The sequence below is a fragment of the Anthonomus grandis genome, chromosome 4, assembly GCF_022605725.1.
Source record: "Anthonomus grandis grandis chromosome 4, icAntGran1.3, whole genome shotgun sequence".
NCBI classification, from domain to species: Eukaryota; Metazoa; Arthropoda; class Insecta; order Coleoptera; family Curculionidae; genus Anthonomus; species Anthonomus grandis.
This window is the reverse complement of record NC_065549.1, coordinates 9107859-9124376: the sequence shown is the minus strand read 5'-3', so window position 1 is coordinate 9124376 and position 16518 is coordinate 9107859. Positions and strand designations below refer to the sequence as shown.

Below are 16518 nucleotides of genomic sequence, written 5' to 3'. Positions count from 1 at the left end.
TTTGTTGGTTTGGCAGAAAGAAGGCATACCTAATACCCATGTACCTATCTATGTATAGTTATGTTTTTTTAATATAGACATTAGGTAGATAGATGAAATTACTAATTTTTTATTGCCTTTAAAGAATTTTGAAATTTATTTAGATATTGATATCTATGTATAAAGTTAATTTTGTCTTTTCGAAAATTAGGTCGATAATTTTTTTTTGTTTTACCACATTGCAACTTACAATAATATATATAGTAATTGGCACCACATATTAATTCATTACTGTTATTTTTTTTGCTTTTTGATTAAATATCAAATACTTATCATAGATTGCTTAATATATGCCCAAAGGGAACAATGGATTTCATTAATGGAAATCAACACAATTAAACAGAACATATTTGTTTGTTTAGATCACATCCTTAGAAGTGATTTCTTATATAAGGAAGATAATATTATCAGTAGCCAGACTTTATTAAAAAAATCAGCTCTACCTCAAAGGTAATTTTTTTTTAAATATATTTTTCTAGTATAAAAAAATCGTCACAAAAAGGATTAGTGTTCTAATACTTATCAAATTAGGTATATATGTAAAACTTTTTTTTAACAGGATTTCTGATGCACTGGTTAAAAACACACCAGCCGATAATTCAGTTAATTTACCAAGTGATTTACCCTTCAAAGCTGCAGGGGTAGCTTTCCTGAAGAGTGCAAAAACTTCTTTAGCTTCCAAAATGGTATATAGTACAAACAGTGAAGCTAATATAGACAAGTATGGATAATTAAAATAGATTAATATTCTTGATACACCAAATTTTGTATAATTACAGATCTGATCATTCATCATCAACAATAACTGCATCTGAGATTAATAGTTCTACAGTAACCGTGGGGTCTAGGTCAACAATTACTATTTCTCATCCAAGCCGTTTTTGTTTAACTGCTACACATTCCTTGACTCTGCCAAGGAAAAGGTATAAATACACTCAAAATAGATTGACTGACTACTAGTTTTATGCCATGTATCATCCTATTCTATATATCCTATTTAAAAGTGATATAGTATTATTGATCAATTGGATTATTATAATAAATTTTTTCTTTTTAATTTTGGTAATACTATATTTTTATGTATATTATTCTAGGGTAAAATCAAAATGTCTGATATTACAAAGATTCTTTATAATAACATACATTTTATTGATCAATTGGATTATTATAATAAATTTTTTCTTTTTAATTTTGGTAATACTATATTTTTATGTATATTATTCTAGGGTAAAATCAAAATGATTCTGAGGACCTAAGCACTGATGATTCCACCGTTTCAAAAGCTAAATCACTTGTTACCAAATTATGGAAAAAAAAAAAGAACAAAAAATTAAAATTCGAAGATTGCAATAAACAAATTTGCCCCAAAGAAATTGAATTAGATGCCTCAAGTCACTATTAAAATACTTAAGAAATAATAACATGATTTTCGAAAAAGCCCAACATACTACATATTTTATTTGACTTGTAAAAGTACTTGTTTGTATATTACTACTAATAAACTAATCTAATCTATTGTACATAGTCTTTATTCTTAGGTAAGCTTTGTTTTTTAGTATAAATTAATATGATATAATATTTGGTATTAGGTATTATATAAGTCACTGTTAAATGTCTCAAAACCATTGTACAGGCTAAATACTCATAATAAAAATCTTATAACCTATAAAAAACCTGCAACTCCTTCACAATTTGAACATCCTTGTAGTTTTAACTCTTTCCGCTGAATCAATACTGTCCCTTTGAAAAAGTCAGCACCATAGAAGTATATATTATGTGATATAAGGTAAGTGATGCAAAACTGAGTTTTATCCAATATAATAATAACAATAAAATTTTGCAAAATGTTAATAATTTGTGTCTTAAAACATGATTTATTAAGAAATCTATAATATTATATTAATAAAATATGTATTTAATTTCCATAAAAATGCTTTGACAAAAATGGTGCCTTTTATTAGGACCTTTCTCTAACAAAGTCCGTTAAAAAAACACATAAATGGTAATATTACTTATACTCAAACTCTATAATAATTAATAAAAATTTATCAGGTAAATATTTGTTGACGACGTCACTGGTAGAGAGTGCTTGTATCAGTGGCATCAACAATGCAATCGAGCGGCGTTGCGATGCCATTACGTTTTCTCGTTTTTTCGTACTTTATTTTCATTTATTTAAAGTTAATATTGACTTCGATATAGAGTATTTTATCAAATTTGTTTTAAAAAAATGCTTAATATTTTATTAAAGGGGAGCAGTAGTATTGTTTTGAGCCTTCGGAAACAACTGAAAATTTTTATGATATTATAAAGTGATTTTTGCCATTTATCTATAAGCATTTGGCATCATTGCATCAGAGATGTTGCAAGCAAACAAACCTGTCCATAGTTCCACGGCATGCTACTTCTAGCCTTTCAATGTTCTAAGTATGTATGTAAAGTATAATGTGTAAGTATTAATTCATAATTCTTTCCTAGTATAATCTATTCTCAAGTTAACTAGCCAAGGAAGAAAAAAATCTCAATCATTCAATAATTGAAATACTTTTATAATACGAGGTTTACCCGGAAAATACGTATAAAAGTGGATTAATATTTTTATTTTACAATTATTCAGAAATTTCAATATGGTCAAGTACTCCCCCTGGGACAAGATGCACTTTGCCAACGCCGTTTCGAGAAATGTGTGTGCAGGCGCGTTGTCGTGATGAAGGATCCACTTTCCTGATCCTGTCAGGATTTCGTGGACGATTGTTTTAGGTATTGACAGTTTCTCAGCTATCATCCTAATTGTCAATCGACGGTCATTAAGGACACAACCACGAATTCGTTAAACGTTTTCCTCAGAAGTCGATGTGGAGGGGCGTCCTGACCGTTGGTCATCTTTCACGTTTTCTCGGCCTTCCCGAAACCTTTTCAACCACTTGTTGACAGTTGGTTCCTTTAGAGAATTGTCTCCGTAAACTTGTTTCAAACACTCGAACATTTTACGACCATTCTTGCCTAGCTTTGCAAGAAACTTGATGTTAATTCGCTGTTCCTCAATCAGAGAGAGCTCCATGCCGACGGTAGGTAGAAAAAGGGTTACTTTAAACGTGTAAACGTAAATTCTTTATAACTCGGAGAGCGCTCTGGCTCGAACTGAGTGTTCAGTGGATGGTATAGAGAGAGGAAACCGCCGGGTCGCTTCTCCCCTACGCGTAGATACGACGCCACAAACATTTTATACGTACTTTCCGGACAAACCTCGTATAATTCATAAAGAGTAAGACTTACTTACTTACTACTATACTCATAAGGTGTAAAATTGTAGTTTAAGCTAAAAATAAAGTGTTCTACATTAATTTCTCTGTAAAGTAAATATATTAAGTAATTTGTATCCTATCTGCGATTGTCATAAAAAAGTGGTAAATATAATTTCAATCAATATTATATTAATATAATAAAAATCTTTTAATACTATATAATAATATTGATAGTGAAATCCACCTTAAGGTTTTAAATCACTCGCACTTCTAAATCACAAATTAAGGACGCTTGTTAATTTATAAATTATATAAATTCTTAAAACACTTAAGTGTAAAATGTAAAAAGTAATAAATATTTTGAAATTTATAGAAGCAAGTTGGATTATTGGACGGACCTGGAGTATGGTGGAGTTATACGGGGTAAGGAGCTTATCCTTTTCTTCAATACTAATTTGGGTATTACTGAGGGTTTACATCAACTACCAAGACAATCATTTACTCCACCGACTCAACGTATTACATAATTTAATGATAAATTTTATATAGGCATTAAAATCGTCAAATATCTATATATTTTCTGGTTTAATTTTTATTGCAATAAAGTATGCATTTACAAAGAAAAACTTACCAAGGTTTCTCCCTGATTTCATCAATCTGTTGCCAAATCTTGGACAATTCAGACCACACTCCCCTCAAATCCTGCAGTTCTTCATAAACCACGTGCATTCGGTCCTCGCTAGTGTTCGCACCACCCGGTTCTTGTAACTCCAACGCTTCCTTGGCCTTGGCCACATTGTCACGTTCCTCCTTCAGCCTGGCATATTTACTCTCGAAGAGCTGCAACTGGGATAAAGCCTCGTCCGGTCTTAGATGGCCCTCGACCGGTTTGCCCTTCTCCCAATCTCCGAGGAAGTCGTGGGTTCTGCTTTCTACGGCTTTGTCTTCGGAGACGATTTTTTGTTGCAAACTGGACACTTGCGTTTGGATCGAGGAGTCTTTTCGCTTGATTATTTCGTTGAACGCGCCCCATTCTCCTTCTAAGTTTTCTACGTGGAGCCAGTTGGTTGGGAATTGGAACCGTTGACGTTCTAGGATCTTTTGACCTTCCCTGTAGATTTCCACCTAAAATATATACATAAATAATAGGTTTCTTTTAAAAACTAGTTTTATGTAACTAGGTGCACAATTAATTATAAATGCTATGCAATGTAAATATAATCTTAGCATTTATACACTACTAAAAAAAACTACTAGCTGCATTAAAAATATTTTATATTTAGAGAGAAGCATGTTATGAAATTAATGCTTCATATCATTTTTCAACTAATACTCTTAATATATTATTGTATTCACCAAGTTTCAACCACGAAACATTTACATGTCTCTTAATTTTTCGGTACTTTTTATTTTTTAAACGTTGAGGTAGCGTATTATATACATTTACTTTTTTAATACTTCACTATTTATTGTGTAATAGTCTAATGACAGATCTTATCTGTAATTTATTTATATTTAGTGTTTTAAAATTCTTAAAAAGGTTAACGGTTGAATAAAATTTATTTTTAAATAGAACTGTTTTTTTTTTCAAAGGAGACAAATTCATATTGCTGCACCTCAAAAACGTAATATGCCATAACAGATAACATCAGACAGAGTTAACTAGTGACTTATGACAACTTGTGACTTTTTTTTGCATTACACTTACTAGAACAATTATTCTCATGTATCTTTATTTCAGTAATATCTGGTAAAATCATTGAGTAACATACAAAATGTAACTTATTAACATTGAGAGGCAACAAACTAAAACCCAATGACCTTTTAACGAGATTAATATCTTTTTTAGTCTGTATGTATACTTTATTCCAAGATTTTGCTTTCATTATTACCGCGGTGTAAATATGACCTTAAAAGATCCTTTGGCAACTTCCTAATACCCTTTTGTTCAAGTCTACTCAGTAAGATGTAATGTAACTATGTCAAGAGCACGGCTGAATCTAAAAACACTGTCTTACAGCTTACAGGTCCCTCGTGCGTTAAAGCCCATGTGATTCACTACACTGATAAGTGCATCTTCAGTTCTGCAGTCTTTATTAAAGCCTTGAGTTCAACAATTTATTTTTTTAATAAAATCGGTAATTTTTAAATAAATTTTTAGCCATTTTCACAGTGCAATGAGTCTGTAATTCTGCACAATATCCCTGGAACAATTCTTGAAACAATAATTAATATATTCTTATATGACTTTCATGCTGGAACTGTGATTTGCTCTACCTATTTTTTTTAGTTATACAGTTTTTTTCTGCACAGAAGACTGTTTCGATATCTACTCTTTTACCTACTAACTATATACTTCAAAAAAAAAATGTACCTGTTTCTCCCATTGTTTCATATTCCTCTTCAATTGTTGCACGTAAGTAATAAAAGTAACAGCATCAGAAGTGCTGGCGGCCTCGATACTTTGCAGCTCCAAATCTGACCTGGATCTGCTTACGTTCGAATGGAACGTGGCCATTTCATTGCTGAGCAACGCCCCGAATTTACTTAAAGTCTCCTTGTGCCAAGAGTCGTATTTAAGCGAAACTTTACTTTGAACTTTGGCGAAATCGATCACGATAGGGCCGAATTCCCGTCTCGTGTCCGAGGTGTCGAAGGTGGATCTGGTTGTCCTAAAAATGCGCATAATTTAAAGATTTTTTCTTTTAATTTAGGGTGGTTTGTCGGTCCTACTTGATGTCGTTAAGGCACCGCATCCATTTGCCGATATCTTGACCTAGTTGGCCGTATAAAGTGTCCGCTTGCAGGTCCCATAAGGCTTGGTATGTGAGCCATTGGTTCACATATTTTTGGACCTCTTTAATTTTTCCAGAAATCGCATTGTAAGCGTTGTTTAACGGTTCTGGGCCTGTGGGGAGTTTAGTTAAGATGTTCCTGTAGGTTTCCATCACTGGTTTATCGATTCCTACTTGATACCTAAATAAATTTAAGTATTTTCAGTTTAATTCAGTTCAATTTAATATATTACATGATACATTATATAATAAATTATGCCTTAGGCACCTAAGTGACTTAAAACCTGTGTGTGTGCCTTAAATTATTACAAATTAAACTATTGTACCTTATTTATTAAAAGAATATATAAAAAAATTTCGAATCCAGCATCCAAAGTAGAAAAATCTTATATAAATAAATAAACAAGAAACAAATATTCAAAAGACAAACCAACATGTGATTCTACACCTCTAAGACATTTATACTTAGGTTAGCATGCAAGACTTAAATTTATTAATATTTTCGTAAATATATTCTTTCATTCTTTTATTATTATTTTTTTTATTTTTAATTGCTTTAGTTTCATTTGGTAATAAATTATAATACTTTGGACTGAAACAGTCAATAAACTTCAAATTAATAATAATTCTACTGCTCAGAGGGAGAAATTCAACTAACAAGTGATGCTTATAATTTCTCGAAGTAGATATTTTTTTAGACCGCAATGCATTTTTTGTTTATATTCAATTTTTTGTAATTTATGAAGTCCGCCTGTAGATCCAAATTGGTTTTCTGACAAAATATCAAGTGAATTCAAAAAGATAATCACAACCGATTCTTAATACACCATTTTACAACATTATGGCAAAATTATTTATAATACTTATCGGGCGATAGTTTTCAATTTTGGTAATTGATTTTTTTATATATAGGAGTAATAAGCGATTGCTTAAAGTAATTTGGTATGTGACCATCAGTGAAAATTAAGTTTATAATAGAAGCAAGAGGTGTTGAAATAAATTTACATATTATCGTTATTGGTCTAGTGGGAATTTTGTCAGGTTCTGGAGAACCATGGTTTTTCAGTGTAGAGATTTGTTTAATTATTTCGTTTAAGCCGACAGGAGTTAGAAACATAGATGCGCTAGGGAGCTGACATATTTTTGAAATAATGTCCTATTCGTATTTATCTAATATCCGTATTTTTAAAATATGTCCCTGGATTTGATAGTAATAGTTGTGGTTCCTTTTTAGATGTAAGAAACCATTTTCAATGATAGCAAATGTAAGTTTTTTCTCAATTCCCATTTCAGTACTAATTTTTGAAACTACAAATGGGCATTTAATTTTAATAATTTGAACGGAGACTCGTACTTAGAGATAAACCATCAACGAGATAACATAGAGATGAACATGTATTTTATGTAAGATATATGTTCGCGCATTTTTCTCGACATGTACGCAATTATCTTGACGAATAATATCCCGAACGTTGGATTGGCCGTGGAGGACCTTTGCTTTGGCCTGCGCGTGGTCCAGACTTAAACCCCATGTATTTGGGGATATTTGAAATCAATTGTTTATGATAGTCCTATAATTAATAATCTAAATGAACTAAATATGAAAATTGTAAAATCTGTAAATATGTTAAAAATAATGAGGATCTTCTTTTTAAAATACGGCAGATATAAGAATTAACAAAAGTCGTAATATTTTTTAAAAAATAATCTTAGGTATTAATTTTATTTTATTTAGGATTGCATTGCTAAAAATCTAGTAAATTTAAGTCATTCACATATTATGAAAACCTAAAAGTGCGATTATGTTCTAAAAAAGTAAAAACTAACGCGACGAACGCCCTCTACCAAAAACACGGAAACTGTATAAAACTCCAAGTCACCGGTCTCAAATAACTTTAAAATTGTATAATAAATAAAATCGGTTACATATTTCGCTCTTATTACGAGCATCTCTAGACCATATACTGGGACACCTTGTACACTTATTAATTACAAAAAAAAAGCATTATATTTATAGTTTAGGTGAAGTTACTTGGACAAGTATAAAAACTAAAAACGTTTAGCACGCGGCGGTTTCTTTATAGGGCATTGGCGTGCATATAACGCGTTGTTCTCTGGCTTAATATATATAGTAAAAATTTAGTTAAAAGTTATTTTACAACCAACAAAAACATTTATCGAGTCACGCAAAAGTCGTGGTTAGATTTAATGAAATATACAGTTTTTTTTTAATTATTAAAAAAATTGTCAAAAAGTTGGGTGGTTTGTTGTTACATAGGTATAAAATAATGTCGTGGCCGTGCTGCAATAGAATATTGTTATACTTGCCTCCGCTGATATTTGTTTTGATAAGCCCAAAAATTTCCGCTGAACAATGAATTTTCATTGAAATGAAATTGAAAATGAAATTTTTGGGCTTATCGAAATCAAATATAAGTGAAGTTAACTATGTATTCATAATTTTGCACCCACATTTTTTTACGTCCAAAAATGCTTATCTATTTAGCATCACTATCCATCTCTTCAGAACTGGATTCGTCATTGGCATGAATTATAATTGGATTCATTCGCGGTATCTATTATATCTATTTAAATTATTGTATTTAAGACTTATTGAACTTACATTAAAGTAAATATAACGAAAGGTTTTGTTAAAAATTTAAATTCAAATATATTTTAAATATGTGAATAAGTCTATTTTCTTCTTCTTTTCAATATTTGAGCGTATGAGATAGTATTTTCTAAATTGATATTTAATATAAGTGACATAATACCCAAAATAAGTGACTCGTTAATTTTAATGTCAAAAATTTAATTTAACCTTGAATTTTTATCTTAAAAAAACAGTACTGTATTTTTTTTGTTAAGCAAATATTAATGATATTTTTTAAAGTACATTATGTTTAAAAATTATAATGCAGGTTTAAAATATATTCAGGTCAAAAATGACACGTGTTAAAAAATTGATGCTCTCTTAAAATTTGATCGGTAAAGCGATCATAAACTAACAGATTATGAAATGCCTAAAAATACCTATTTACCACAACTATTCGATTCATTATCACTAGTATTAAAAGGCCGCAAAAATTTCATTTTTATTGTTCAAAAGTTGAGACGAAAGTAAATAAAAGAAAAAAATAACAGTATATAACAAATAGAATAACAACAAGAACTACAGTATAATATAAACGCGAAACCGATTTTAGGGTGAGCCAAGTCTTCACCATGCTAATTTTAACACACTCACAAAATTCAAAATTGTTTTAATTATTACCATATACAGACCTATATATTATGGCAGGCATCTTAAGAAATGGTTGATTCTTCGCAACATTATTTCCACGTACAAAAGGGGTGGTCCAATAGCGCCCCAACAAGAAATATAAATTTAAATATTTTTTAAACAAATTTTCAAATGGCACATTTTTCGGCTCAAAAATGCGAAACTTCGTCCTAAATTTAACCATCTTCGTAACTCTTATATTTACCGAGATCCCAATAGTAAGCTAGGAATTTGTAACACGTCGTATAATATATAATATCTAATAAAAAATTACGTTTATAAATAATGGAACACAATAAAAGTTAATATTTTGCTTATATTTGTTTAGTTGAAGAAAACTGTAAAATAAAAATAATGAAACGTATAAAATAATTGCATTTCCTATTTTTGAGCGCGCGACTGTTTCCTATTTCCGGCCCGTCCACAATTCAATCCCAGCAGCATCGAGAGAATCTCGTATCTTCGTCTGTTTCACGTTATCCGCGCCGAACTTGCCTATCTTTATCTGACAAATATTGATTGTTGAACGGGCCGCCGCGCCGGAGGCTGTGCTGGAAAGACTCGAATCCACCGTAAATATATACGGGAATCGATCACTAAATATCGTAATATATTTTGCAGTTTATTTTAATGCGTATATGTAGTATGTTGATTGTATTTTGTACATACTCAATTTTGGAGCTTGACCAAGTCACTTCACCTAAACTATACCAGACGTTTTTTGAAATACGTTTTTTACTTTTACGAAAAGTAGCTAAACCTAAATGTTTTTTATCCACAACGTTTCGTTTATTACGACCCATAACGAAAATTTTTAAACAACGACGAAAGTACACAATCACGAAAGTACAAAACACAATGCACTAATAAAATAAAGGAAAATAATAATTGCGAATATCACTTAGAATAAAATCAAGACTACTTAGCACTACCCGTTTATCAAAACCGTTTCGACCAATGAAAGCTGACCGGCAAATATTGCGCGTCCTAAGAAACAAGAACGGTGTTGCCAGATCTACCTAAATATCCTATGGAGACCCAATTTTTAGCCAAAATTATTATTATTTTTTGGGTTAGGTTTTAAAAGAAACCAAAAATGTTTACAACATATATATTTCGTGTGTTATGTTTTATTAGATTTAAGGAACAGGGGATGGTCAATTTTACATTGTTTTAATAAAAAATAAAAATTTTCAACATTGTTTTTTTTGATTTTCAAAATTTTAACTAGCATCCCGTCTAGATAATCCAATAAAATAAAAATTTAGTTTTGGCGGCAACAAACAGGTGAATTATTGTTCTTATTCAGTTTTTAAATACATTTTGAAGTTTTGGATAAGTTTTGGTGTTTTAAGATGGAAAAAAAAGTACGTTCGAATAGAATAAGAGTTCAGTGTTTATCGTGTGGTTCAGAGTTTGTGAAAGAATATAAACCTACACATGAGAAAAAGATGCACGGCGGAAAATGTGTAGCAATAAAACTAGTAGGCGCTCCAGACAATCCTTTTGTTTTGGCGGCAAAAAAAAGACGAAATGAAGAAGTTAGCGAAGGTAGGTAAAAATACATACTAATACAACTAAATCGCGGGTTTGGCCTTGTAATGAGGTAAAAAGTAAAGGAGATGATATAGTCAAGATTGTTTACACCCCTTTTAAAAGAGGGGTGTGCTAAAACCACAAAATTATCTAGATTTTTATATTCATTCATTATATTTATTCAGTCATTAAAAATAAACAATACTTAATTAGCAAGCTTAATTTCGCGATAAATTATTACCTACGTATTGTATTGTTTTAGCATCGTCTAGTTCGATAGAAAATATACTTGAATTGGCAGTGAATAAAAGAAAGAGCAAAGAAGAATCTAAAGGTAAGCTGAATATAGAATATAATAGATATATTTTGATAGGTTTTTGCGTTTAAAGGCCGGTTTACACGCTACGAGTTATCGTACACGTGTATAGCTTATACACGCTACGACATAGTGTGTAAATAGCAAAACGTACTTCTCACGGCAAATAAAATAAAAAAATTACACATTTCGTAAAAACTTTAGTTTTGTATTTCGATTTTATATTAGCCAATAAAACGTACGATAATTCGTAATGTATAAACCGGCCTTATTAGTGGTTATAGGGAAAAAGAACACAAGAACTTTTTCTGATTACTGATTTGGATTTGTAGATGTAACAAATACTAAAAAGCCAAAACAGTTAATTACCGTTTTTCCGGAAGCTGAACAAAGTAAAGACATTTTAATTGAGGAGCCTGAAAATGAAAACATTGAAAGCTACACATTTCAGGAATCAGAACATGGTATGTTTTATTAGCCAACATATTGGTCTAGTGCAACACAAAATAATAAAATGTGCAATATCTTTTAGAAACAGGAGATGATCACGAACATTTTTCAGACCGCATAAGCTCTAACTCTAAGACTCAACTTAATAGTGATTCGATGGATAACTTAGCTGATCAGTTAATAGTGCCTAATTTCTCATACGTGAATCAAAATCAAAAGGTCTTCATGAATCCTTCGGACAAAAATTCCGAAAATGACTTCATCCAAGAACAGGGCGAGAAGGCATCATCACAAGGTAACATTAAAAGGCAAGTATTTTAAATGATTGAATGAACCAATTTCTGATGCTTGGAAAAAGTACTCATAAGTGAATGCAATTAAATTATGAATGTTCTCTTTAAGGTACAGTATTAAGTTGAATATTTAAAAAAAGGGATACATTATAGGTATTTCTTTAATGTAAATATATTTCTCTCAAAAGATTCTGGCTTCGAATTACCTGCTCTGTAATTACTTAAGTCTTAACTATCTCAAAGAACACAAAATTATTAAGAAAGATAATTTAAAGTTGAATATTTTATCTGTATTTTTTGTGTTTCATTTGACCTCAATCATTTTATCGAAGCAAGTAATGTGGCTAATAACGAACAAATTTGCCTTTTATGAGCAGAACATAATTTGACTTTAATTTCACTAAATTTAACGTGATGTTAGTTGCAAGCAAGGGTAAAGTTGAATAGAGCAATATAAAGATTTCTATTAATCATACTCCCCAGAAATATGTTGACGTAGCTCGTAATTTGGGTCTAATATTGGATTCACAACTAAAATTTGAATGTCACTTTAATGAAGTTAGGAAGAAATATTAATTAAACTATAAGCATTTTATAGCTTAAGTTGTTGTACTGTAATCATCAATATCTTAATTTGAACTTAAAAAAGGTGTTGTCTGAATCTTTAGTTCTATCAAGATTTAACTATTGTGACTTTATATATTTTCCTTGCCTTAGTTTGAACAAAATAAAGTTCAAGTAACGTGAAAATTGTAAATATGTCTCAAAACTTGGGTCTGCCTCCATGGCTAGGAATGAAAAATCGCCGGAGACTTCATTTGGGTGACTTTCTGCATCAGATCATCAACTTTTCTGCCAGAAATATTAAATTAGATATTATGTTTGTTAATAGCAGCACTTCCGCAAAAAGCTTTTGCTTCTACCTCAATTTCCATTTTAAACCAGTTATATTATAATAATTATTAATGGTTTCATGTAATGTGATTTAGTGTGGTCGAGTAGAATAGCAAAATTTGCTAGATTTCGCCATTTTGTTTTTTTTTTATTGTTACTTATTAATGACTAGATTTATTTATTTATTTATTTTGTGTATAATTTATCATTAGCATTTAAGTTTCAGAACAACCCAAAAAAAGCTGGTAAAACTATTCAAAGGCCACTTTAATACATGAATTTATTTCAGGCATTAAAGTGGCAATCACAGTCTCCTGATTTAAATCCTATTGAATTTTTTTTATAAATTGCAGACCAAAATATAAGTAATACAAATTGTGCTTCCTTCGAGAAAGAAATGGAAAAAATTAGTTCAATCAATTCCAGACAGATGCCTGTTATAGATCATAATGGTTATTTCACCAAATATCTTGGAAAGGTAAGAGAGAGGGATGTTAACAAGATTACAACAAAATTGCGCCTTTTTGAAATTAAGAGAAATGCCAAAGTGTTATTTTATTAACTAAAAAATAATCATTTATTGCTAAATAGTTCTTTCGCTTGTGTTTATCATTTTTTTATCTCTCTAAAATGGGCTACTTAGTAATTTAAGTAGATTTATAAATATCCATGCCATTTTTAATTTTTTAGATACAGTCCTATACTTTTTTATTTCATTTTTGAAAAGAAATCTTTATTCCTTTTTTTTTCTGTACAAGCAATAGCCATCATTGGAGTTTTTTGTGGGGACCTGTTTCTTTTCCTTATATTAAAGAGCGCATTCTAACATAAAGAAACGCAGGTTTAGATATTTTATAATTTTACCTCTGTCATTTGAATTGGACCACCAAATTACATAAAATACTTGTTTTTCTTTTTAATATTTGTAATTCAAATGATATTTTAACGAAAAAAAACAAAAGATATTATAGCACAAAAAAATTGATCAGTACTTTTGTCAGTCAATAGAAGAAAAAATTATAAACATAATTGAATAAACTATTTTACTATCGTTGATAGCTAGAAAGGTATTAATACATTTTAGGCATTTTCCAAATTGACCACATATTGGAAACAACTTCATTAATCACAAAAACCTGCCATTTTTTAAAGATTTAATATAGAGAGATGGGGTTATTACTTAAAACGGGCGTTATTATTTGTCAGAAACTGCTTCTATATTAAAATTCTGCAAACTATATCTTTATACCTAGAGTATCTTTATACCTATAATAATATTAACCACAAGTAGTCATATTTAACTACTTGTGGCTAATATAAATTGTTTATGTTATGTTTATTACCTGCTGCTCTGCAATCTAAGCTGAGAAGTAACAATAGCCTGCCAAGCAAACAATTGTTGCATAATCTGGAACCTTGCCTCCTCAATGCTGGGGTACAAGTACATAGTTTGATTCGTTATTCGGACCTCGTGAACCATAGTTTGGATCTGAGGGTCTCCCCCTGGCTTGTGCGTAGGTTTTTCCGGGGCATCCGTATCCATACTATGATCGATTTCTTTCTTCGTGCCTGCCAAAGCGGCCGTCCAAGCCTCGATACCGGCTTGTAAACGTTTTGCCAGAATTTTTTCCACCTGGAAATTAATTTGCTATTGCAATAAATACCAATTTTTTTTTTGAAAATTGTACCTCTTCATCCAATCTGGTGACCCAAATATGTAAATTGGAGTATTGTTTTAAGCTCAAATCGTCGACAGCGTGCTGGATCTTGGATAAAATGTCCGCAAACGTTTGGGCCGAATAGGGACAAGTTTCCAAAGATCTCACGTCGACTTCCAATTGTTCACCGACTATAACTAATTCCTCCACTTTCTCTTGGAAACCCACGATTGTTTCCGAAAACTTTTGGACGTACGGGTCCAGTTTGTAGCTCTCCCAAACTAAGGAGGCGCCCTCTTGGATTAGAGTTTGAACGTCGTTGCGCATACCGGCCACTAGCGGGATAATGCTTGCTTTGTCCTCGATCTAGATGGAATATATAGTTATTATGGCTAAAATTGGCATAAAAGCATACATGCTTAATTTGGTTAAAGATTTTTTGGTCGCCTGCAACATATATTAAAGTTTTTTTTTTCAAGTAATAGAGTGTCCTTTTGATCTATTTTTCTAAATTAGTGGCCAAGAATTGTAATCAGAGGTGGTTTAAGAGTAAATTAGTAAAGTAAATTTGTTTCACTAAAGAAAACTATTATGTTGAATTTTGTTGTATTCATCTTCAGGGCTTCAGTATTAAGTTACCCACATAAATACATCACCTGAATTCTATTTTTCATTCACTTAATAAGAACATAAATTCATTAAGGAAAATTGATTTAAAACATGAGTAAAATAATTTCATTTAAATTATGCATACATTGCAATGAATAAAACTACTTCTAGATCGTCATATCATTTATAGATAACAATAATGTTCGCACTTTGAAAGGACACACTACATACTATAAGCTTTTTGCCATGCTGTTCATCATGCTTGATACACAGCTAACAGTTTGAAACTACCTTAACATCATTCCTTTGCTGATTATTCCTTTGTGTTAGCTATGATTTAGAACAATAATGACTGTTAAATTATAGTAGGAGCCTGATTTTTTACCTAAACTACTTTATGTACGTACGTCTTAGTAGCGCTTTCTTGGACTATTTTTTCATCAAAATAAACTAATTTTTGCGTTCGTTAAAGAAGTCCAATTTGGGAGGGGAGTGAATGGTTAATTAGGAAGATGTTGTCTTGAAGGTGTAGTGTAATTCATGAGATAACTCATCATCATCAGACTTAACACTTTAACATTAAAACATTAAAAATAAGCAAAACTAAAAATATTGATTATCTCTCTCAAAACAACCCTGGCGAAGCAAAACGACCTTTCCTTCAAGAAAACATCTTCCTTATCAAATTTTGCTTATTTAAAGCACTTTTTATAACTTATTCATATATGTGTATTAGAAGGACAGAAAAAGAAATTTAATAACTTTTTCTTAAAAAAATTAATGCTAATTGAAAAATTTACTTTATTCAAGGCAGCACTAATTGCACACCAAAATGAATGGCACATTAGATCTTTTGAGTACGGCAACGCTATTAAAATGTAATTGCCCTAACAGAAACATGGTTAAGCTGTTCTTTCTATAACCAGGAATTTAGTGTGGGCAAAGTGATACTTTGAAGGGACAGAAATCAAATACTTGCAGGTAAAAACCAAAATGTGATATACTTAATAAGGGCTTGACCAAAGAGAATTATTGTACATTGTCGTTGTTTACTTAATACCTGGATGTTAATATAGACGTTCATTATAGATTGAAGTTTCTTGAGAGTTTACTAATTTTTTACAGATTAATGAACTATGTAATGGCTCTAATGTTATGTTAGAAATAAGTCCCTTTTTGCGGGTTTTTTTGGTGAGACTTTATTTGACCATTGTTGCCTATAGATCAGTTCCATCCCAGATTATCAATTGAGGTGCATATTAATAGAATGCCAGAAAAATTTGAAACAATAAAAAATGTAAAATTTCATAAAAAAAAGCCAATTGGGAAAAGATGTGCATGTTATTCCAAATTAGAAATTGGAATAGATCTGTCGTTGTTCTGATAGTAATGAATCTGTA

General features: G+C 30.8%; 1 protein-coding gene and 1 long non-coding RNA gene across 4 annotated transcripts in view; one reads left to right on the top strand and one right to left on the bottom strand.

The window, feature by feature from the left end:
* LOC126735153 (dynein heavy chain, cytoplasmic) overlaps nt 1-16518 on the bottom strand; it is an 83205-nt gene that overhangs the window by 54667 nt on the left and 12020 nt on the right. For all 3 annotated transcript variants that reach the window (XM_050439092.1, XM_050439093.1, XM_050439094.1), the window contains exons 11-15: nt 14540-14875; nt 14195-14484; nt 6018-6260; nt 5659-5956; nt 3916-4409 (exon numbers count right to left, since the gene is read on the bottom strand). In XM_050439092.1, coding sequence (XP_050295049.1) covers nt 3916-4409; nt 5659-5956; nt 6018-6260; nt 14195-14484; nt 14540-14875 — 1661 coding nt within the window. The remainder of the gene's footprint in view (nt 1-3915; nt 4410-5658; nt 5957-6017; nt 6261-14194; nt 14485-14539; nt 14876-16518) is intronic.
* LOC126735167 (uncharacterized) lies at nt 10642-11961 on the top strand. The gene is made up of 3 exons (XR_007660339.1): nt 10642-11232; nt 11547-11678; nt 11747-11961. It is a non-coding gene; the product is annotated as an uncharacterized LOC126735167 (long non-coding RNA).